This window comes from Hippocampus bargibanti, linkage group LG09 (assembly GCF_051943395.1).
Source record: "Hippocampus bargibanti isolate YZ-2025 linkage group LG09, ASM5194339v1, whole genome shotgun sequence".
In the NCBI taxonomy this organism is placed as follows: domain Eukaryota; kingdom Metazoa; phylum Chordata; class Actinopteri; order Syngnathiformes; family Syngnathidae; genus Hippocampus; species Hippocampus bargibanti.
Window position 1 is genome coordinate 7,738,921 of NC_142742.1, and position 23,886 is coordinate 7,762,806.

General features: G+C 40.2%; 3 protein-coding genes across 5 annotated transcripts in view; 2 read left to right on the top strand and 1 right to left on the bottom strand.

Moving 5' to 3' along the window:
• The window catches only part of ppp1r14d (protein phosphatase 1 regulatory inhibitor subunit 14D), a 15,780-nt gene extending 7,193 nt beyond the window's left edge, over positions 1-8,587 (top strand). The window contains exons 3-6 of one of the 2 annotated variants that reach the window (XM_089003826.1): positions 635-860; positions 3,893-3,973; positions 6,318-6,350; positions 8,220-8,587. In XM_089003826.1, the coding sequence (XP_088859952.1) occupies positions 681-860; positions 3,893-3,973; positions 6,318-6,350; positions 8,220-8,288 (363 nt within the window). In that variant the 5' untranslated portion in view covers positions 635-680 and the 3' untranslated portion in view covers positions 8,289-8,587. Of the gene's footprint in view, positions 1-366; positions 861-3,892; positions 3,974-6,317; positions 6,351-8,219 lie in introns of those variants that run through there. The other variant, XM_089003825.1, reaches the window with a different exon arrangement.
• A 35-nt stretch (positions 8,588-8,622) lies between these two features.
• On the bottom strand, positions 8,623-17,707 carry zfyve19 (zinc finger, FYVE domain containing 19). 2 transcript variants are annotated; one of them, XM_089003823.1, is made up of 11 exons: positions 17,521-17,707; positions 17,313-17,434; positions 17,141-17,194; positions 16,916-17,073; positions 16,698-16,840; positions 16,335-16,443; positions 15,428-15,649; positions 14,824-14,900; positions 12,105-12,206; positions 11,847-12,016; positions 8,623-10,887 (listed from the first exon to the last, which is right to left on the bottom strand). In XM_089003823.1, exons 1-11 carry the CDS (start codon positions 17,572-17,574, stop codon positions 10,809-10,811), a joined length of 1,290 nt encoding a protein of 429 aa, XP_088859949.1. In that variant the 5' UTR covers positions 17,575-17,707; the 3' UTR covers positions 8,623-10,808. The 2 variants fall into 2 exon arrangements, with proteins under 2 accessions (XP_088859949.1, XP_088859950.1); XM_089003824.1 differs by lacking the exon at positions 12,105-12,206.
• Positions 17,708-17,796: 89 nt separating this feature from the next.
• Positions 17,797-23,367, top strand: bub1bb (BUB1 mitotic checkpoint serine/threonine kinase Bb). The gene is made up of 9 exons (XM_089004644.1): positions 17,797-17,868; positions 18,718-18,869; positions 18,952-19,011; positions 19,084-19,228; positions 19,299-19,495; positions 20,375-20,535; positions 20,623-20,813; positions 21,369-21,469; positions 22,715-23,367. The coding sequence occupies exons 2-9, from the start codon at positions 18,727-18,729 to the stop codon at positions 22,989-22,991; spliced, it is 1,275 nt and encodes a 424-aa protein (XP_088860770.1). The 5' UTR covers positions 17,797-17,868; positions 18,718-18,726; the 3' UTR covers positions 22,992-23,367.
• Positions 23,368-23,886: the final 519 nt, after the last annotated feature.

Genomic DNA, 23,886 nt, shown 5'->3' on the forward strand with positions numbered 1-23,886 from the left:
GGACTCACGCCTTTTGTTGTAATAAAATCTCTGCCAGCACCTACGGGACTCGAAGTGGATGCAGATCATGGATTATTCTCATTTTAATGGTTTCCTATGGGAAAAACAAAATTTGGGATAAACACTTTTCACCTTACACACTCTGTCTGGGAACCAATTAAGTTCGTAAGTTGAGGTCTCACTGTATATATATATATATATATATATATATATATATATATATATATATATATATATATATATATATATATATATATAGATATAGATATATATGCTGACATAATTTCAGACAGTTTGTTGCCCTTACAGGCATCTCCTTTCCGGGTTAGTCTTTGTACTTTTTTTTTAATGGCTGTGACTGACCTATGTTCTTCCACGACAAGTCTCTCACACACACACGCACGCACACAGGCGTATCTCATTACATCGGCCTCTTCGTGTAGGCAGTGGGTGTTGCGAGAGGAGGTGACTAGGAGAGTTTCATAGAGAAAGAGAGGGAGAGAGAGGGACAAATACTGTGAGTCAGTCAGTTTTACAGAAAAGGCAGACATTGAATACTGAACCATTGCATATAGACCGGCTGGGCCAAAGCTTTCTCCACCTGCCGGCTGGCGTGTGTGCGTGCACTTGACAGAGAGGGCTTGGTGTGTTTCCACGGGTCTCCTGAGGCCGTGGCAACCATGGCGTCAGAGGCAAACACCCAGTCCAGAGTGATGTTTGAGTCGACAGGCAAAATCAACGATCCAGCGCACCGCAAGCTTAGCAAACTGACCGTCAAGTACAACCGCAAGGACCTGCAGAGGAGATTGGACATTGAGGAGTGGATAGACGAACAACTGCACCTTCTCTTTGACTGTGAGGTAAGGGATACACAAGTGCATACACATTCGTAAGCGGTGTAGGCAAGGACTTGACATCCGTCATTATTTACAGATAAGGAGAAATGCCATTCACTGAGCTAACTCCATTCTTAGCTCTGGGTCAATATTGCAGCAAGAGTAAAGTGACAGAATGTCAGTTCTAACCGGAACGGTCAGACAAAAATCCAAAGCTTCCCTGCGCATTCACAGTACGGTTGTGTGCAATAAACAACACAATCCAAATGTGTTACTGGTTGCACAGATTTGCATGAGATTCTATCAAGGGGAAAACCATGGCAACAGATGTCTCATCGCCCACGTGAGGCAGCTCAGCACGGAGGGAAGAGAAATGTCCAATGGCTAACGTGGGGATGACGGTGCAGATTAATGACGACAACACCAAGGCAGACACAGAATCAGAAAACATTTAATCGTCCCACAATGGGGAAATTTGCACGAGCACATGATGTGCTGCTATGAGACCATGCATACGCTTTGCATTCATATCGTTCTAGAGGGTCTTTGGTCGTCAGAATCACGTAGTCCACAAATTGTACACATGTATTATTATTTTTTTATACTTGTTTATTGACCTTGTGAAATTGGCTCATTTTTGGTTTGGATCGGTTTCTGGCAGGCTCAGCCTTTATCCCATTCCACGTCCTACTGGGTCAAAGACAACCATTAGGCTGGATTTCTCTTGCTGGCCTTTGTCCATATTTTATTTTTTTGCATTGCTCAGTAGCAAGTTTTCATGACAGCCGACCGTTTGCTTCGACTAGCGCAGATGTGTACTGTTTAAAAATGCTGTTCTTTGCCAGTACCCTCTGCAAATATTTTTTTTACAAGTTATTGTCATGTTTGTCCTCCCATAGAAACCATACTAAAACAAACAAAAAACATTGATGAAAAGGTTTCTTCAGCCTTCTTTGAAGGTGTGGATGTTTCGCTCCTCATCCGAAAAGCTTTGTAAGCGATCTAAACTTATGTTGGTAACTCTGGCCCTATATAAAGCCGAAAGGAAAAGAAGAGTTTGCTTTCAACATTTAGCTTGTAGTAGACGTGCACATTCCACCATGACGTCCCTGATCCACTGCTGAAAAGGATGCTTTGAAGCTCTCCTCTTTCATCTAGAACTGCTTCATGTCCCAAAGAGGGTACAGAAAGCGCAATTAGAAGGAATACACATAAATAACGCGATGGTGAATCATTGTGTGTTGCACCAAGACTACTATTTGATACGAGCCTATACAAATTCCTAGCAGACAAATCAGCCCATTTCCAACGGAGCTTGGGTGCCATATTGTGCATTTTCACTACATTGCAGTCCAGACGCCTCAAAATGAGACGGAAGGACTTCTTTAATCGATTGCAAACATTTATGCTTTCCTCTTCAGAACTATTTGAATCATATTCATAACTGGATGAGTAACAAGAAAGCATCTTCTCCGAATCTGAAGCCCTTGTTTTGATTCCCGAGCAAGGCAAGACGTCTTGGTGTGACGTCACGAACGAGGGGGCGGGACCTTCTGAAACTCACCATCCCTAGGTCATTTTGAAGTTTTGGGACACTTTAAGTGATTTTTATTTGTTTTGCATTTTACTAAAAATATCAGCATGTGTGTTTTGGATATTTTAGATGCTGTAAAACGTTTTTCTGATGTCAGTAAGGAAACAAAACAATGGTGTCGGTTGTCCTGTATGTTCACATTTATGTCTGGAATTTGATTTCGGGTGACACGGGTGGTCAACCGGTCAGCATGTTGGCCTCACAGTGCAGAGGTCCAGGGTTCAATTCTGCTTCCATCTTTCCTGTGTAGAGTTTACATGTTCTCTCCAGGCCTGTGTGCTTTTTCTCCAGGTACTCCAGTTTCTTCCCACATTCCAAATTTAGGCATGGCAGGTTAATGGAACAGAGTATTTATTCCAGTGAATCATCTTCATGTTAGGGTGTTTACATCATCTAAAATTTGGGACAGTCCGTCTTTGTGCAAGGGATCGTGGCATTGCATTGCCCAAAGGCAGGTGTTCGCTGTTGGTTGGAGTCTCCCGCTTGGATGCTTTTACCAGCTGCCAACTGTCCTTTGCATCGCTGTTTAAATTATTTAACCACATCTCGAATTTATGGTCGTGCTACCTTGGTCAGCTTCTTTGCAAAATTCACACCTTAAGAGAAATAGTAAACCTCCTACAAGGTGTGAGCAGTAAAAATGGAAATGCCCAGCGGCATTTGAAAACCCTCATATTCATCAAGAATATCTAACAGGAAAAGAAAAAGTCTGATAGTTGGCATTTTTATTGACATTTTTATTTCCTGGGTATGGTTTCCTTATTGTCAAGGCAGTAAAAACATAGCGTGTATCGGTGGTGTTTTGTTCCTTTAGACCGAGTCATTTCAGGATTATCCGCTACGGACTATGATCAGTAATATAAAAGATAAGTAACAAAAACAAACAAATTAAGAAAAAACGTCCTGCAGAGCTATGCAGAAGAACAACGGGGTACTGGCAACATGCATCAATTAGATGGCACACGGGGGACCTGGCAAGAGGGTCCATCCACTCCACCACTCAGCACTTCACATTGATTAGCTCTCAATTCATCCGGAGAACTGTCCAAGACCAATCTTCTCCGGCAATGAACCAAAAAGTATTCGCCAGCAAAAGTAAAACTACCCTGTCAAAATATGAGTGCATATCTGCTGAGTCTGAAAATTCTGCCGCTTGACTTTCTTCCTAGGACGCTCTAAAGTGCTACAAAGTAAGACATTTCTGAACATTTGTGATATATCTTTAATAGTTATTCATGACTTGGGTGAACAGGCACAGCGGAAACACTGACGGTCTATTTTACAATATTTTCCATCCCACTGAACTGCTCAGTGGTGTGGAGAGTTATTTGACTGAGATTTAGGATGGGATGTACCCTGTGAGCTCTTCTTTTATGTGGGTAATTGGGGGAGGGAGGGATAAGGAAGAGGAATCCAGAAATAACTTTTAGTTGATTTATAGTTTTATTTTTGGCTCTTGCAGGAAGAAGATATCCCAGAGTTGGAGATTGACATCGATGAGCTTCTGGAGCTGTCAGATGATGGTCAAAGAATGCGAGTACAGGTACACGATTGTTATTTTTTATGTTTTGGAATACCATTACAAGCAAAATGGCTTGAACACATAGTGTCCGATGTTTAGGGACATTGGTTCACATTAACAATTTCTCCTCCGTTTGTTTCAAAGTTACTTGGTTTTGATGAACAGCTTGGTGTTGTCTCAGTGTATTCTGAAGCCTCACTAGTACCAGAGCCTTGACTGTTCTTTGGGTCTTCATCAGTTGACATTTCCCCAACTTCTGCTGCTGCAGCAGTCACTGATGATAACATTCTCCTTTCTCTTTCTTCTCTGAAGCTTTTCTCTCTAGACTTCTTCTCAAACACCTTATCATGTGTGCCAGGCGAGTGGTCTGTTGGTCCAAGTAGAAATTGATGTCCTCTTCCTTGGTCTCTTTTGTGAGCAGCCTGTTGCTTTTTCTCCTCCACAACATCCTTTGTTCCAATATCAAATAACTTTTCTAAGTCTTTCAGAAAGTTAGCTCATTTCTCTTCCTCTGGTTTGTTATTTCTTCCCTTGTTTTTAACAATTTTCCTGTACTTTTCATGGAGGATCATGAAACGGTTGACTGCATTTGGTCGAGTTAGTGTTTTAATCCTTGCCATATTCCAGAATGGCAAAACGACATCCACTATATCATGGGCTAAAGACCGATTGTCACTGTTGGGATTATCATTGCTCAAATGCAGGAAATACTGGAACACCTGCCGATTAGTAGGAAGTTGAGAGCCTCTCATGGTGGAGATGGGTTGCCCAATGAGATACACATCACTGAATGACCTTGTGGCAGGAGTTGCCACCTTTCTTCTCTTTTCAGTTGGTTCATCCCGTTCACTTGTATCGCTGACCATTTTCCCACAGCATAGTTGTCTTCCAGGTGACATGTTGTCAGCAGTTCACAAATCTTAACAAATCAGCTTTCACTTACAATATGAAATGAAGCGATAAAACATAATTACTGATAATAAATTATATACATGCATTAAGAGTAACATTTTTGAGATAAGTCAAAGTCAGCTTTATTGTCAAATATGCTAATATGCATGACATACAGCACAGATGAAATTACTGTCTTCTCGGGCCCAGCATGCAAGGCACTTATAATGACTTTAACAAACATAATAAACATGAAAACTGCAATTTGCCGGGAGAGGGGAGCCGCTGCGTGTTCACGCGCCGCCATCTTGGGAAAAACAAAAAATAAAAAAATAACAAAAATGACATCACAAAGACACAGAATCATTCATTCTTCAGGACTTGCTGTACCCTCTTTGTTATAACATGAAGCAGTTCTAAATGAAAGAGGAGAGGATCAAAGCATCCATGTCAGCAGTGGATCAGGGACGTCATCGTGGAATTTGTACGTTTACGACAAGCTAAATGTTGAACGCAAACACGAAGCTGTAGCATCCATTGACGAAAAGACATTGTCTCACATCTCCTGTCCCACACAAATCGGCTTCAATTCCAAGCCGCGACAGTTCCACACATTTCCGCATCGGCGCTTTGCGCTGACGCTGCTTTCTTCTTATCGCGGGCTCCTCAAGCCATGCATCCATCCAACCGCAGACTGTCCAACAGCACCGACCTTTCCGCTGAACAAAGCGGGGCTGTGAAGATGCTGCCCATTACAGGCGCAAAAAAGCCCCTGTGGTGTCCAGCGATGACAGTTGAATGGCACCGACATTCCTCCCGTTCCTCCGTAAAGTTATGCATTATAATATGGCATCCTTTCCAAGCATAAAAAATATGTTTGTGCATTAAAATTAACAGGTGTTCATGTGTTTACTACCACATGCAAGAAAATTTTATTAGATTTCATTTGGTACCACTTTCAATACTATAGCATCAATCTCTGGAAAGCTACAATGAAAATAAGGACATAATATCCCAAATTTTGCAGCGTTCTTGAAAAACGTCAACAATAAAATTACATGGCTCTTGAGGCAGGCATAGCCAAGGTCCAAGATCACAATAACTGGTATATTTAGCTAATTTAGACCTTGGAGAATGGGAATAATATCAGTTTCCATTTGTTTGAAGAAGAAGAAGGTCAATTTTGAAGAGGTCTAAGTGACATGCATGGCACGGCCCGGCACCGCTATGTCGTCATAAAATAAAAAAATGTCCACTTTGTATTTTACAGTGAACCTATCTAACTTTGGTTCAACATATGAAAATCATTCTCGTGGAACTATTGGCATACAGTACGTCATTGGGATGCTTCTCAAGTTTCTCTGACGCAAACGCCAGCTGGCCCACCAATGATTGATTGATAAAACAAGTTTCCCATCACATTTTACTGCATCGTTGAGAAACAAGTTCTCTGTACTTCTTTTGATGCTTACAGGAGCTGTTGCAGGAATGCAGGAAGCCAAAAGAGGTGAGAAATTGTCATCGTTCTTCAACGTCCTTGACATTGCATGCGGTTGATCATCAGTGAGGTTCACTGAATACTCGATATCCACAGAAATGTGAATCAATGTTTGTGACATGTAAATCAGTGGTCCTCAACACATTTTAATTTCAGGTAATATTTTCAGGCACTTGCCTTAATAGTATGGCGGATAAATACAACAAAATAATTTGGCATGACCCACATAAAAACGGGGGGATTTTCAAAACATAGAAACAAGGATCATGACACCAGGGACGCCCAAACAATCTGGTCGCTGTCGTCATGTTTAAACGTACCTTCAAAGGACGATACACTGGAAATACAAAGTGCATGAAAAAAATGGGAATGTCACGTCTGTCTCCCGGCTGGGCCTTTTTCCTCTTCCCAAAGAACCTCTCCAAAGACATTTTTTTTACTCATTTTGCTAGCTCCTGGGTTTCATTTTTTAGATGAACCTATCAATCCAGCAAAACACTCCATGACCCGTGTCAAGAGTGACATACTGTAGATGGATTTAACAGATAATCCAGTAATTTTTCCAAGTAAAACAACTTTCAGATCCCAAAATTAATAAAACGGAAGTTGTGTATTTTCTTTTCCATTGTCGAGTTAGGACCAAATGACCCACGGGCCAGTATCAGTAAGTAGTGGTGTTTGGTGTAAATGCTGTAATTGACTGGCAACCAATCAGGGTAGATTTCACTTCTCGCCTTAACTCAGTTTAGATATGATAGAGCTCATACACTCTTTACCCTAAACAGCTAAGAATATGAATGTACAGCTCTCCTTGAGTGTATAAAAACTTCAATTTAGCAGTCATTCTAAATCATGAACATGAAAAAAAAACAAGATGGGTCAGGATATAGCTTCCAAAGCTCCTATTTATTCAGCAAATTTCTAATATGAACGGAGTAAAACGACAAAACACGGAAAGAAAAGGACTAGATTAGCACATGCAAACCGAAGTTAACATTAACTTAAAGGAAAACCAACAGAAGAAAATGGCGACAAAGGAAACGGGCTGTGGAAACGGGCTGATTAATTCCTAACATGGAGCTTTGTCGCCCTCTTCTGCCTCTTTTTGGTCCTAAATGACGTTTTCAGACCAAAGTCCAGCAAAATGCATTGACGTGATGGAAGGACTGTGTCGCTTTCTCGATCAGGGGCGTTGCAGACGTGACGTCACGTCAGGCATTGTCATCAACTCGAAAACAAGACTCTTTGTAAAATACACTCAGTAGAAGTCATTTGAAGCCATTTTACAAATTATGGACACAACTTGTCCGGAGACGTCGGTTGTCCATTAACAGTACTGTATTGAAAAGCATGACAAGATAAAGAGCCGATCTGCACTCAACTAGCTAGCAACACGTCTATAGCATCAAATTCCTCATCGAGCAGAATAATTTTCATGAAATACATAACAAATATTAATATTCTTTTATATATATACATACTTACGGACAGTGATGTCGAAGGCGTGACAAAAAAAAGAGCCGATGGCTTTAGATGAAAATGGTGACATGCTTACAAAGATCCGAACGAAAATGGCTATATGCTAACTTCCTGTCAAATTATTCTGTCTAAAGTGGCCTTCAACATAAGAGAACTTAATGTCACATGAAATAACAATAATAATAACAATAATAATAATACATTTAATTTCTAAGCGACTTTCAAAACTCTCAAGGACACTTTACAGTCACGGGATAAAATAAATTTGAAATTAAATGTATTATTATTATTATAGGGGCAGAACAAATGTGTATTTGATACACTGCTTGCATGTTGCATGATACAAGGAAAATATACTGACTCACTGGAATTACGATCTTCCTTGTGCATCTTTCTTAGGACTTTGTAAACGCGCTGCTCTACAGGATAAAAGGACTACGTAAAATGTCTGGTCCCCTGAAGAAATGAAAAATGAAGAATTGAGACAATGGATTATCATTTGAATGACTGTAGTTCACACCCTCAGGGTGTGGGAGGTGGGGGGTTTCTCACCTTCATCCCAGGTCAGCCTCAGTTGGACATCACATCAGTCTTCAAGTCCATTGATTTCCTTAGTGGACTGTCGTAACAACATCTTCCACGAACAAAATGCCCATGTATTAATAGCTGTGATATTACTCAAGATATTTAAAAGCATATGTAAGCCTGTCATTTTTTCTTTGCTTGTTCATGTACATATTCCTTGAAATAAGTGTGCTGTATGACAATAAAATGAGACATTTTTCAATACTAATAGTCACACTTCATTGAGCAAAATAATGTTTATTTCATGCGCACACACTTTCAATATATTCCCTCTCATAAAAACGACTCAAAATATAATTTCCAGAAAGCAATTTTCTGACATTCATCTTTCAACGCGGCCAAAAGGGATGTTGACATGTGAAGTTTAGGAGTAAACACAGCAAAAAAAAAAAAAATCATCAGCAGGAAGGTCCATTAGGTATGCATCCATTATCATCTCCCATTTCCTGTCTTGTGTACGACATAACCAGAAAAGGCAAACACATTAACAACCTCCACACAAAGCTTAATGGAGCCCCCGGAGGAGCGTGATGATGGCGCCTCTTCAGTCTGCTAGACATTGATGTGTCCTGATGAGACTACACTTTGCTATTCTGTCACACATGAGGGTCTTTTGGCTCCATCAGGTTCCATTACTTTAATTTGCTTGGATCGCCCGCCATTTCCACTATTGAGGCCATTCACTTGTGACCTCTCTGACATATTTCTCCTAAGTGCTTATACCGACTGCAAAAGTAAGACAAAAATACATCTCAGCGTCTCTCGAAGACGCCCTGCAGCAGCTACTGTAGTGGAATTACAGCGCAAGGAGAAAGGGGGTGTGGTGTGATTGTTCGACACACATGTAAACCTAATTACAAGAGTGGATAAGATGCCTGCCAAATGAAAACAAAGCCCGCCCTAATCCTTTTATACAGACTTTGTTGGATTTTTGTCAGTCGAGTGTTGACAGTCTGGGATTTTTAATCATCCCAAACGAGCTCATGATTTTTTTTTTGTTAACACTGTCAACATTTAAGAATCCCCAAAGTAGAGCGGCACAAAATTATTATTTTTTTTAATCTGCAGGCTGCTTAACTCATTCGCTGCCATTCACGAATGTATTCGGGAATTGAAAATATGATTTTCCGAATTTGTTTGGGTTGTTTTTTTTCATACCTGGGTGCCGATAAAGCGCTGGCCGTGGCCTCTGGCAATGTTTATACTTTTCCAAAAGAGGGAAGCTTTCCCTTTTTTCATGTTGGCGCTTTGTTTCAGCTTTAGCTGACAGCCGTCCTCATTTCAAGCTCATATAACTCCAGACTCATATAATTTAATAATTAACTCTCTAAGACGATTGATGTAATTTAACTCAATCACTGCCATTCCCGAATTTTTTCAGGTTTTTGTTTTACTTCCGGCTGTGGTGCCAATAAAGCGCTGGCCATGGCCTCTGGCAATGTTTTTTTCTTTTCCACAAGGGGCAGTATTTCCCTTTTCCACAGCTGCCCCATTTTAAGCTCAGATAACTCCAGACCCATATAACTTGGGAATTAACTCTTTTTCTGATGAAAGAAGAGAGCTAAGGTTTGTTACGTTGCATTGAATGTCTAAGTAGTCCTACAACTCAATATTCTGTGGGTCATGGAATTCAAGTGACAATGACAAAAGCCCTGGCACTGTAGTGGACAAATTTTTGCACATGTCTGGAATTAAGTCATTCAGTAGGAAGATGAGGACGTGACTTGCTATGTTTTTGTACCAAGACCTGTTAGCGACTGCTAACGTGTTGCTGCCGTGTCTCAGTGACTTTTACGGGCTTGTTTTATTAACCAACCCTGTTAGGGCTGTGTTACTACCGTAATGCTTGCTGTGTTACTGCCCCGCGTTACAGGCACTGTTTTGAAAGAAAAGTTAAGGTATATTATTAAAACTTTGAAAACTATTTCTGTGATCCGTTTCAATTTGGGCACAGGATGCTTATAGACAGGTGCGGTATATGTATGCACAAAATGGTTTTTCCTTTAAAAATGTACTGGGTGAGGTTTATAATCAGGTGCGCTCTAAATTCGGGAAATTACGGTAATTTAGGAATTAACTCTTTTTTTCTGATGAAAGAAGAGAGTCTAAGGTTTCTTATGTTGCATTGAATGTTTATGTAGTCCTAAAACTAAATATTCTGTGGGTCCTGGAATTTGAGTGACAATGACAGAAACCCTGGCACTGGAGTGGACACATTTTTGCACGTCTGGCAGTAAATTAGTTAAAATAGCCCGTAACTCAAGACATATTTCCCCTTTTGACAAATTATGAATAGCAGCGTGTTATTAATTCATACATCACATATTATTCGACATGTAGTTCGTGTTTCAATCCGGTTTTGCGGTTGTTGACAAGGCTGCCATCATTGTCGCAGTTTCGCCATCAGGACTTCCTTTTCTGTTTTGGTGCAGTGTAATTGGTGGTGCGATGTTCCTTCCTGTCATATTTATCGTGTCCTTCCCTGCAAATGCCCCCCCCCAAAAAAAACAGCATGGATGGATAATTCATAAATAACACTTGAAGGACAACCGGCACCATTTTTTTGTTTCCTAACTGACATCAGAAAAACGTTTTACAGCATCTAAAATACCCAAAACACGCAGGCTGATATTTTTAGTCAAATACAAAACACCAATAAAAATGAGTTAAAGTGTCCCAAAACTATTTCAATATGACCTCGGGATGGCGAGTTTCAGAAGGTCCCGCCTCCTTGTTCGTGACGTCACGCCAAGACGTCTTGCCTTGCTCGAGAATCAAAACAATGGCTTCAGATTCGGAGAAGATGCTTTCTTATAACTCATTCAGTTATGAATATGATTCAAATAGTTCTGAAGAGGAAAGCATAAATGTTTGCAATCGATTAAAGAAGTCCTTCCGTCTCATTTTAAGGCGTCTGGACTCCAATGTAGCGTCCCAGAAAATGCACAAGATGGCGCTCAAGCTCCGTTGGAAATGGGCTGATTTGTCTGCTGGGAATTTGGGTCAACTAGTATCAAATAGTAGTCTTGGTGCAACACACAACAATTCACCATCACGTTATTTATGTGTTTTCCTTCTAATTTTTCTATCAACACGAAGTTTTCATACCAAACAAAGTACCCAAAATGCATTGTGTGTCGCTTTCTCGATCAGGGGCGTTCCAGACGTGACGTCTCGACAGGCATCGTCATCAACTCGAAAACAAGACTTCCTGAATATTCACTGTGAGTCTTAAAATGTAAACTATAGCTATATGCGGTGGAATCTTTGTAAAATACACTCAGTAGAAGTCATTTGAAGTGATTTTACAAATTATGGACACAACTTGCAATATGGCGGCAGCTTGCCTCGGCTTTATCTGGGTCATCGACTGTATTCCCACTACACTTGGATCATTTGGAAGTACCGTTCAAAGTGAAATCCAAATACACGTTACAGTACCTGAAGCAACGATTGCAGTACAGGTCTCCATCACAGGAGTGGCAGCGTAAGATGGCGTCACGGTTACAAATGCAACACCATGGAAGTTCGTCATCATCACTGTCTGATGGCGGATCAACTGGTCTTACAGAAACTGGTGGAGTCCTGCTTTTGGTCGTCGGGGCTTCAGTCTGTCAAATGGATCAAAAGAAATCATCGTTTATATGTGATGGTGATTATCAGCTCAGAAATAGTCGAAAAGTATTGATTGTTTAATACGGGCTTCTTGGTAGACTTTTCCTTCTTAGAGTTTTGGGGTCCATTTTGTTTTTGAGGTATGTTGTAGCCGCTGGCCTCATCGAGCACAGCTTCTTCTGAGAGCTGCGACAACGGACACACACGTGCAGTATGTAAGTATCTGAGAAATTTTAAAAAAGGGGCCAGTTGGCCCCCCAATGTCTGAAAAGGGGGCCAAATTCTAAAATGGATGGGCCCGATTTAAGTTGACTGCCGAAGTACAGTGATACCTTGGCTTACGAACTTAATTGGTTCCCAGACAGAGTGTGTAAGGTGAAAAGTGTGTATCCCAAAAATTAATTTCCCATAGGAAACCATTAAAATGAGAATAATCCGTTCCCAGGTCCCCATAAAACATACTTTTCTACTTTCTTATTTTCTAAGCCTTAAAACGACACAAAATATACAATATTTTATGTATAATAAATGTCGTATGGTATTATAATTAAAGAAATAAACTGTACTGTATAATAAAGTTGTTTTTTTTACCTTGATGCTCGATGGCTTGATGGAATGGAGTGGCCGGTTTCCTCAGCATTGAACACTTGATGAGGAACGTAACCTTCTTCTTTTACCATCTTGAGGAATTATCCCTTGTAGGTGCTTTCTCTGCGATAATTTTATCTAGTTCCTCATCAATTGTGTTCTGTTTAGCTGGGTTGATAGCTTTTTGCATCAAGTGTACAGATGGCTTGTTCGGGTTGTTTGTGGAGCCTAATTAATGGGATATTTTAACCTTGCAGTCTACACTTTGCCTTTGAACTATCAAAGTTGAAACTCTCTCACTGTCGTCTGCCTGTCTCTTTAATGTTTAAACCACCTCCCTTCACTGCTGCATTCTTGACCAATCGCGTGGCTTTAACCAAAGACTGGGGGCGGGGAAGAGGGAAAAAAAAAGTCGGCAGCCATTTTCTTTTTGGAGAACGGATTAATTCTCTCGCTGTCTGTAAACGCCACGCTTTAACCGAAGACTGGGGGCAGGGAGTAGAGGACAAAAACAGTCGGTTGCCATTTTCTTATTAGGAGAACGGGCTCGTTCGCGAACGACACATCACTCACTGTGGCAGCTCTGTGTGTATCCCGAAAAAGAGTTTGTATGCCAAGGTAAAATTTTCATCATTTTAACATTTGTAAACCGACAAGTTTGTAAGCCAAGGGGTTCGCAAACTGAGGTATCAGTGTATCCAAAACTGTTTGAAATAAACCAAATTACGTTCACTGGAGCATGATGTTTATAAATTGCAAAAGAAAAAAAAATATTTGAGTAAAATCTATTTTTCTAGTATATTAACAAACAATTTTAATTCAAGTCAAATATTTTATTAATACATATAACAAAGAGGCATTTTCAATTATCTTTAGTTTCGACGCAATCAATCCTGTGCTATTTTGATATTCTGCGGTATTACAGAAAAGACAGAGAACAGACTCTGCACAATATGTCATACTAGTGTCTACTTTAACAAATTAACGATTAAGGAAAAAATGACGAAACCAAACCATGCCGTCCCAGTTCATCACCCCCTCTTTGAGTGTGGACGTGGTTTGTGTTTAATCAACATTTTGGACCATATCGAGTGTACTTTTGCTATTATGGGACCGAAAAAGAACCCACCACAGGATAGTGTTAAGTCCAAGAAGACATTAAAGAAAATTACAATAGAGTAGAAGAAGATCATTGAAAAACACAAATGACATGCACATTTAATAATAAGAATACATTTCATTTATAATAATAATAATACATTTCATTTATAAGTGGCTTTCAAAACTCTGAAGGTCACTTTACAGTCACAGGATATTTGTTTTTCTGTCGGTGAGCAGCGGCAGCCACACAACCCGTAAGTAACTGAAATAGATAGAAAGCTAGCTAATAGATAGCTAATAGCCAGATAGAAGGCAAAATAGCACCTTTCAAAACTTTCACGGACAGTTTACAGTCACGGGATATGTTTTCTGCTGTGAGCAGCGTAACTTAGCGTCCCAGTACCAGTACCAGTACGCCAAGTCTACCATTGCTACCATCCTTACGAACAAGGAAGCTATTAAGGGTGTTTCTGTGTTGTCTAAGCAACGGTCACAGGCAATAGCAGAAGTTGAAAAACTTCTGTTGATTTTGATTAACGAAAAGCAGCTCGCGGGGGACAGTATGAGTGAGGGTATGATCGCCGAGAAAGCACAGCAACTTCACTCAAAAGGTGACTCTCCTTCCAAACAGTAACCCCTCTCTCCTCCTCCATTCCATCAAGCCATCAACGACCATCACAAAGGTAAATAAAACGACTTTATTATACTGTAGTTTATTTCTTTAATTACAATTCAATAGCACATTTATTATACATACAATAAGGTATATTTTGTGTAGTTTTAAGGTTTATTTAGTAGAAAATTATGTTTTATGGGGACCTGGGAACAGATTATTCTCATTTTAATGGTTTCATATGGGAAATAAATGTTTGGAAGACAAACTTTTCGGCTCAATCACACTTTCTGGGAACCAATTATGTTCGTGAGCTGAGGTATCACTGTATGTCATATGGCGCGGATCATGTAGCAATATGCGCTAATCGTAACAGACTTGCGCTGGTGCTGGCGCAGTGGAGTTACAAAGCTGCGCCAGTGGCTGTAAAAATACGTCAATGGTGCAAGGACGGGGCCCAGATGCAAACTGTGATCCACACACACACGCACGCCACCATACCTGCTTTAAAACCCTTTTTATGGCTTCGTCCTCGTTCTCCTCATCACTGTCGGGATGTTTGTAATCTTCCATCTTCACTGGAAAGGACATACTTTTTAAAAATAAAAAATACAAATCCGTTGCTTTTTAATTCCTAACTTTAGGATGAGAATAACAGTTGGTGTGGCTTTTTTGCACAGGTTAACTCATTCACTGCCAGACGATATCCAAATGTGTCCATTCCAGTGCCAGGGTTTTTGTCATTTTCACTCAAATTGTAGTCCCCACAGAATATTGAGTTTTAGGACGAAATAAATATTCAATGCAGGGTAAGAAAACTTAGACTCTCTTGTTTCATCAGAAAAAAAAGTTAATTCCTAAATTATATGGGTCTGGAGTTATCTGAGTTTGAAGTGGAGGCGGCTGTAGAAAAATCAAATTCCGCCCCCTAGTGGGAGGGAAAAACATAGCCAGAGGTCTGACCGAAGCTTGATCCGCACCCCCCAACCGCAATAAAAACCAAAATCCGAATAAATTCAGGAATGGCGTTTCACGTCATGCTTTTAAATTCTCGAATACATTCAGGAATGGCAGTGAATGAGTTAATACTGATTATGCGTCAAACCTTTGTCGGGGTCCTGGCCTTTCAGCTGTGCGAGCCTCTTGGCCATGTTGTGGAATTGTTCTGACAAATGATGATCCTTCTTCAGTTCCTGATTAGCTTCTTCAAGCAAACGTGAAGCCTCAGTTTCAAACTGTCTCCCTGGGTCTTGGTTGTCATCCATATTGTCCTGTAGTGTCCTTGACTCTCTTTTGTTCAGATCATTCATGTGTCTACCTGTACAATCTAAAGACATTAAATATGAAGTAATCCATCTTTGTGTTTGTTTTCAACATTTAGCTTGTAGTAGACGTGCACATTTCACCATGACGTCCATGATCCGCTAGTGAAAAGGACGCTTTGATGATCTCCTCTTTCATATAGAACTGTTTCATGCGACAAAGAGGGTACAGAAAGTGCTTAAGAATGAATGACTCTCTGTATCTTTGTGTTGTCATATCATTTGTTACTTCATTTTCTTTTGTTCTTTTGACTTCACGATGGTGCCGCGAGAGTGGCTGCCTTTACTGCAGCGCCTGTATTTTGTTTTTCTACTTCTTTCTTTCCTTCCTTTCCTCTTCCTTTCATCACTTTGCTGCGGTGAAATGTAAATTTTTCCACTGCGAGGCGAATAAAGGTAAATCCAATCCAATCCAATGACGGCAATTGACCGTATTATATTATGAATAAACGGGCAGAACCGGTTCTGGCAGGGGCGCCAAAAACCCCATGTTAAAACTGTTTCATAAATAATAATAATACATTTAATTTACAAGCGCCTTTCAAATCACCCAAGGACACTTTACAATTAAAAAACAATAAACACCAGAACAATAAAAGCATGAATAAAATAATGAAAGAGCTGCTTAAACTAAACTGCGAAAGCAATTTTAAATTGTGTAAAATGTAATTTTAAAGACGGTTTCCTTACTGTAGCCAGGATCTGCTATCTGATGGTCAATGGTAACTTCCTCTGTCATCTGAGTAAGAAGATCATTGGCTTGCTCAGTCTGAGTCCTGTTATCTGGAGGCTGTCGGACCTGTAAAGAGGACCACAATGAGACAGGCTGGACAGGTATGTGACGATAACAAGATTAATGTTGCCACAGTTACCTTGAGAAAGTAACTTAATTACTGATTAGTCACTTCAACATTCTAGATTGAATGGGCATTTTTAAAGTTAGAGTATGTTTAACAATGAAGCTGTAAGGCTGCTCGTGACTCAAATGGCAGCCATCATTGAATGGTAATTGAGGTGTTTACTGGCATCACAGAACATGGCACGCAGGCTCACAGGTGGGGGAGCTTGAGAAGGAGGAGTTTGGCCCTTCAAAGCTGCTAATCGGTCTTCCATCTCCTGGGAAGAAGGCACGGGCTTGCTGGGAACTTTAAGGGCAGCGAGCCGAGTCTCGATTTCTTGTTCAGATGGAATATACTCTATGCAGGAGGTAAAACCAGCATCAGCAAGTGTCAGATAAACTTTTCTTGTTTGTAAATAAGAAACAATAATACTTGGCGCAGAGTCTTCCTTCAGCTTTTGAAGCCTTTCAGCAATTGCCTGATCTTCCTTACTGAGGCCTTGAGGAGGGGGAAGACCTGAGAGAGAATGTATACTGCCTCCATGTGGTTGTGTCTTCTGTCCTTGTTTGGTCTCAAACGCAGCAACTCTCCTTTTAAGCAATTTAGTTGTCTTTTATCAATACACAATTAAGTTTACAATCGTGATGCTGAACTCACTTTTTGTAGTTTTCGGGGGGAGACCATCTTCCAGCATCGTTTGAGGTATGCCCGCTGGAAATACAACAGTGGTTTCACAATAACACATTTTACTTATAGGCGTTTACTCCCAGAATCGTTCACTAATCACGTGAAATTTGAATTATGCGATGTATTTTCAAAACAGATCTACCTTGTAAGATTACCATGGCATTGCTTGCAGACCTTTTGCTGGGTGTTACCATAACGTGGCACCACCGCGTTATAAATCAAGCAGCTGGCGCAGAAGGAGCGGCCACAACTTTTACAACCCAACTAGGAATAAATAAATACAAGCACATTCGTACATTAAAAGCCCCGAAAGAAACGTGTCACGATGTTGAGAGACCGAAACAACTTACCTCTTTTTTGAAGACACCGAACTTGGCGGTGCAACAATAACAACGGTTATCCATTCCGAAACATCTGCAAAGATAAGCTACACGTTAGACAAATGATAAACAAACACCGAGACACAATTCAAGACTGTACAACGTTTAAATCAATGGAATCAGGCGTCAAGCTTTGCTTTGTAACCAAAACAGGAAGATAAACGGAAGCTGTCTCGTTACGTCACGACCGGTTTGTGATTCCGCCAATGAAATTTCGGCCTAGCAAAAAGCGCTCCTCGTTCAAAACGAAACGTTGCTGTTGAGCTGATGTCAACAACGGGAGAAGCTTGATCTTTGTTGCACACGAGGCTTTTTTTTGTGAGTGACAACAAAGCGATTATTTCACGCAATGTGTGTACTTTGGTCGACTGTGCATTAGATGCAACCGTTTTTATTCACAAACTCCCAAATATTGGTTAAAAGGTAGCCACCAAATAGCGAAGTTGCTAACATGTGTTGCGTGCTTTTGTCAAGTAGCGCATCTGTTTGCTGCAATGCAAGTTGTGGAAGCAGTAAACTGAGCTTTTAACTACGAGCCCTACTTTGTACTTTATAACAAATAGAAATCATTGTATACACGGAGCCTCAATACATTTCTGACGATTGTGCTTTTTGTATCTTGCATACATGTGAAGTCTGACGATTTGGTCGGGAGACTCCTGATTTTGACAATACTCGCTTTCTAAAGCAACTATTTGACACAGTACAGACAGTTCATTTGTAAGGTGAAACAAAAGAAAATGTAAAAAACGATATACATTTTTATACTAATTGAGTGTATAAATAAACAATGGTAGCATTTTTGTGTTTTATTTACTTCTAATTTTGTAACGCTCACGTTATTTTAACACGCACCACAGAGTCGCAGGTACGAAAATCTCAAGATTTATGATTTCTGAAACTTAACATGTGCGATCTTGGTTTCACTCCCTGATGCTTTCTACTATATTTGTGACTGCTTTATTTTCAGTGTATGATAACTGTCCCTGTTAGCGTCTTGTTACAGCTTCAGCTGTTGTTAAAGCGCTATATAAATCAATATGTATTGTATTGTAAAATTGGACGATATTAGAGTACAGTTAATTAGATGTGTGTGAGTTAATCAGATGTGTGTTTGTCACAGTCATCAAATTCACTCTTTTCAGTGTTTATATTTCTGCCCAGCAGCTTTCCATAATGGCAGAAGGGGAGGATGTAGAATGGGAGCTGTGCAAAGAAAACATTCAACCTCTGAGACGTGGAAGAAACATGTCAGCCTTGCTTCAGGCACTTAATCAAAGCAAAGATGGCCAGAGCCCCGCCATCATCCAACAGAGACAGTATGAATGCTTTGAATAAAACATGACCGTGCATACTTCAATTATTGTACAATTATGTTTGTGAATATGCTTTTTTTTATAGGGCTTTTGAGTCTGAATTGCGGCTGTACAGCGGAGATGATCCTCTTGACGTTTGGGATCGGTAAGCGTAAATAAGAATACAATCGCGTTTTGAACACTGTTAATACTGCTCGTGCGGTTGTGTGTTCAACAGGTACATCAAGTGGTCAGAGCAAATGTTTCCTCAGGGAGGAAAAGAGAGCAACCTGAGCACACTGTTAGAGCAAGCCGTGACACGATATACAGACGAAAAGAAATATCACAACGATCCTCGCTACGTCGACCTTTGGATCAAATATGTGCGTCTTTTGTTATTTCAAGCTATCACATGATCATTTTCAAACCTAATATTGGGGTGGTGTTTGTTAGGCGGGGTTTTTCTTGGAACGCTTGGACATTTACAGGTACATGAAGTCCCAAGGAATTGGGATCACCCTGGCGTCTTTTTACATCGCCTGGGCCGAGGAGCATGAGAATAGTGGCGACTTTCTCAAAGCGGATTTGATCTTCCAAGAAGGACTTCGGAGGTTTGCCCAGCCTCTCGATAGACTACAGCAGTTTCATAGGTAGGCCTTCATCCACAACTAACTGTCGATTGAGATGTCTCGGCTCGTCTCCGTTAATCAAAGCGACAACAATGTTGTTCGCTCTTTGCAGAATTTAAAAATATATGACTGTTAGTGTTGTACTATTGTCATTCCATCTGTGTTGCTGCATCGTTTGTGTTTGTTGTTTAAAATGGCACTGGAACAGAAAGCCTCATTAGCGGTAGCTTTCAGCTAGCACACTGAAAGGCTAAACTGTTTGTTTTCAATAGACAAGATGTGCCTTTCATTTGTTTATGTGTAGTTTCACTGGAAATGTCTAAATTTAGCTATGATGCAGAAATAAACAGCTTGAAGCCTCTTTTTTTGGAGAATTGATCTCAAAGTGATACTTATTGGATTGGATTTAGCTTTATGTCTCGCAGTGGAGAAATTTACAGCAGCAAAGTGATGAAAGGAAGGGGAAAGGAAAGAAAGAAGTAGAATAACGTTTTTATTATTTTTCTGGAGTGGGTTGAGTTCTCTGCCATTGTTTTTAATATTGGATGTAACTTCATTCGTCTCGCAGTGGAGAAATTTAACAGGAGCAAAGTTACGAAAGGAAGAGGAAAAGAAAGAAGTAGAAAATAAACCTGTATTGTGTTAGAAAAGTGTTTCAATCCATTTTATTACGATGATTTTGTGAAAATCGGAAACCTTTTTTTTGTTCGTTTTCCACCATGAATATCCTATAAATTAAATGTATTATTATTATTATTATTATTATTAATGTTCCTGATGCCTTTCCAGCAGCTCCTCTATTTTGTTTTTCTACTTCTTTCTTTCCTTTCATCACTTTGCTGCTGTGAAATGTAAATTTCTCCACTGCGAGACGAATAACGGTAAATCCAATCCAATTAGATTGCTGCAGGCTCGCGCGTCTCGGCAAGCGTTGAACAAAGTCGCCGAAAGTGACAGTGACGACGAGACCGGACAGCCTGAGAGAATTTCACTTGCCGAGCTCAAAACGCGAGGGAAGAAAGCCGCCGCGCCCATCGTCCGAACAGGAGCTGCAATTAAATGTAAGCATAAAAAGAATACGCAGTTTGTATATTTCTTTTCTTTTCGGGAAGGCAAGAAAGTGTTAAAATGTCAATGTATGTGTGTAGCCGTCTCAAGAGGCCTGAATTTACGTGACGCTCCCACGGATGAACACAGCAGCAACAGTAAAATGGTGATCTTTGATGAAAACAAAGCAACCACCGTTCCTTCAGAACCCAAGTTTGAGCCCTGGTTGGCTCCTCCTACTGCGAGGGCAAAGGAAAATGAGCAAGCGGTTAAAAAATGGTGCAACGTCAAGGTAGGCTCAAATGTAATTCCTTTTAACTCATGCACTGCCACACGTGAAAAAAATGTGTCCTCTACGGTGCCAGGGTTTTTGTCACTTTCACTCAAATTCCAGGACCCACAGAATATTAGGTTGTAGGACTATATAAACAATCAATGCAGCGTAAGAAACCTCAGAGCCTCTTCTTTCATCAGAAAAAAAAGAGTTAATTCCTAAGTCATATGGTTCTGGAGTTATATGAGCTTGAAATGGGTGCGGCTGTACAAAATACAATACATACATCTTGGTTTGTATAGCACTTTAACAACAACTGAAGCTGGAACGAAGGGCTAACATGGAAAAAAGGGAAATGTTTTCTCGTGGATGGGAAAGAATATTGCCAGAGGTCTGATCAGCGCTTTATCTGCACCCCAAGCAAGAAAAACCAGAACAAATTCGAAAATGGCATTCCACGACATATTTTCAATTCACGAATAAATTCGGGAATGGCAGTGAATGAGTTAATGTATGTTTTGTGGACCTTGTCGTGAATTTCAGTTTCCTTCCATTTTTTTTGCCATATCCAAGATGAGGCAGAAGTCCAAATTTGGAAATGCACTGATGGCCGCACCTCCTTCCACACCTTCTTTCCAACCATTTGTTGACGAGTCAGATAAGACACCAAAAATGTGAGTGATCCAATCACCTCCATGTGAAGAGAGTTGTTTTTAACTAATTCACTGTCAGACATGTGCAAAAATGTGTCCACTCCAGTACCAGGGTTTTTGTCATTGTCACTTGAATTCCAGGACCCACAGAATATTGAGTTTTAGGACTACTTAAACATTCAATGCAACATAAGAAACCTTAGACTCTCTTCTTTCATCAGAAAAATAGAGTTAATTCCTAAGTTATATGTGTCTGGAGTTATCTGAGCTTGAAATGGGGGCAGCTGTGCAAAAAGGAAATACTGTCCCCTTGTGGAAAAGAAAAAAACATTTCCAGAAGCCATGGTCAGAGCTTTATCGGCACCACAGCCGAAAGTAAAACTAAACCCGAAAAAAATTCGGGAATGGCAGTGATCGAGTTATGTTACCTCTATAGTCTTAGAGAGTTAATTCTTAAATTATGAGTCTAGAGTTATATGAGCTTGAAGTGAGGGCGGCTATCCAAAATACAATGCAATACATATTGGTTTATATAGCGCTTTAACAACAGCTGAAGCTGGAACAAAGCGCTAACATAGAAAAAAGGAAAATGCTGCCGCCTTGTGGAAAAGAAAAAAAAACATTGCCAGAGGCCATGACCAGCGCTTTATAAGCACCCCAGCATGAAAAAACAAAACCCGAAAGGTATTCTGATTCATCGGCACCCCAGCCGCAAGAAAACCCAAAAGCCGAACAAATTCGGGAATGGCGCTCCACGTCATATTTTCATTTCCTGAATAAATTCGGGAATGGCAGTGAATGAGTTAAGTTACTTCAATAGTCTTAGAGAGTTAATTCCTAAATTATATGGGTCTGGAGTTATAAGAGCTTGAAATGAGGGCGGCTGTCCAAAATATAATGCAATACATACATATTGGTTTGTATAGCGCTTTAACAACAGCTAAAGCTGGAACAAAGCGCTAACATGGAAAAAAAGGGAAATGCTGCCACCTTGTGGAAAAGAAAAAAAACATTACAAGAGGCCATGGCCAGCGCTTTATAAGCACCCAAGCATGAAAAAAAACTAAACCCGAACAAATTCGGGAATGGCGCATTTTCAATTACCGAATAGATTCGTGATATACAGTGAATGAGTTAACATTGTAATAGTGTTTTCGACCAAATGGAAAATGGTTTTGTCACGCTTGCGGATCAACTTTTTCTTCTTGACCATTGGCGAGTCAGCTTTTTTACCGTTTCCTCTATGGTGTGTGACCTCTCGCTCAGGACACCATGCAAAATCATGCCTCCAGCAAACAACATTTTGTCAGCACGCAAGCCCCGCAGAGACGACACTCCTTTGAAAAGGCTGTTGGAGCATCAACAGAAAGAAGGCGAAGCGAGTCAAGGCTCTGAAAAGAGCATGTACTGTAAAGAACTACTTTTCTGCGGCACCACCGAATTCAGCTTGGAGGAACTGCGCGCCGAGCTTTACATCAAGAAGAAGAATTCGCAAGTGGTCGTTTGCCCCGACGAGCTAGCGACAGATACGGAGACGAAATAAAAAGGCTACTACTCATGTTCGGAAGATCTGCAGCTAACTCTTAGTGGTGTTGATCAAGTTATTTGTTGCCTTTGTAAAGGCAAAATTGTGTTACAGTTCGTGGATTAAATATCACCATGTCGTATTTCGATTTTTTAAAACTTTAAATTTAGTGTTTGTTTTGTGTTTGTGACCATTTAGATTGCAGTTGATGCAGATTTTGTCAATCAACATTGAACTAACAAAACCGCCCCCAGATTATTTTACTGTTGTAAATTCTTCTCCATCTTGCATGAGCTTCTGTACCAACTTTTTCTTTTCCTATCGTGAATTTTTCCGACATTACTTGTTTTTTTTTATGACAGTTCTCAACTTCCGAAAAACTTGGGTGCAATAAAACACCAAAAATTGTTTTGTGTCATTAACGCAATCACTGCCAGATATGCAGAAATGTGTTCGCTCCAGTGCCAGGGTTTTTGTCATTGTCACTTGAATTCCAGGAGCCACAGAATATTGAGTTTTAAAGGACAACCGACTTTTTTGTTTCTGAACTGACATCAGAAAAACGTTTTATAGCATCTAAAATACCCAAAATACGCAGTATAATATTTTTATTCAAATGCAATACACCAATAAAAATTACAAAGTGTCCAAAATCTGCAAAAAATTGGGCATTTTCAGAAAGTCCCACCCCCAGTTCGCGACGTCACGCCAAGACGTCTTGCATTGCTGCAGAATCAAAACAATGGCTTCAGATTCAGAGAATATGCTTTCTTGTTACACATCCAGTTATGAATATGATTCAAATAGTTCTGAAGAGGAAAGCATACATGTTTGCAATCGATTAAATAATTTATTCCATGCCATTATGAGGCAACATTGAAGGGCGATGTCTCAACGAAAAAGAGGCACAAAA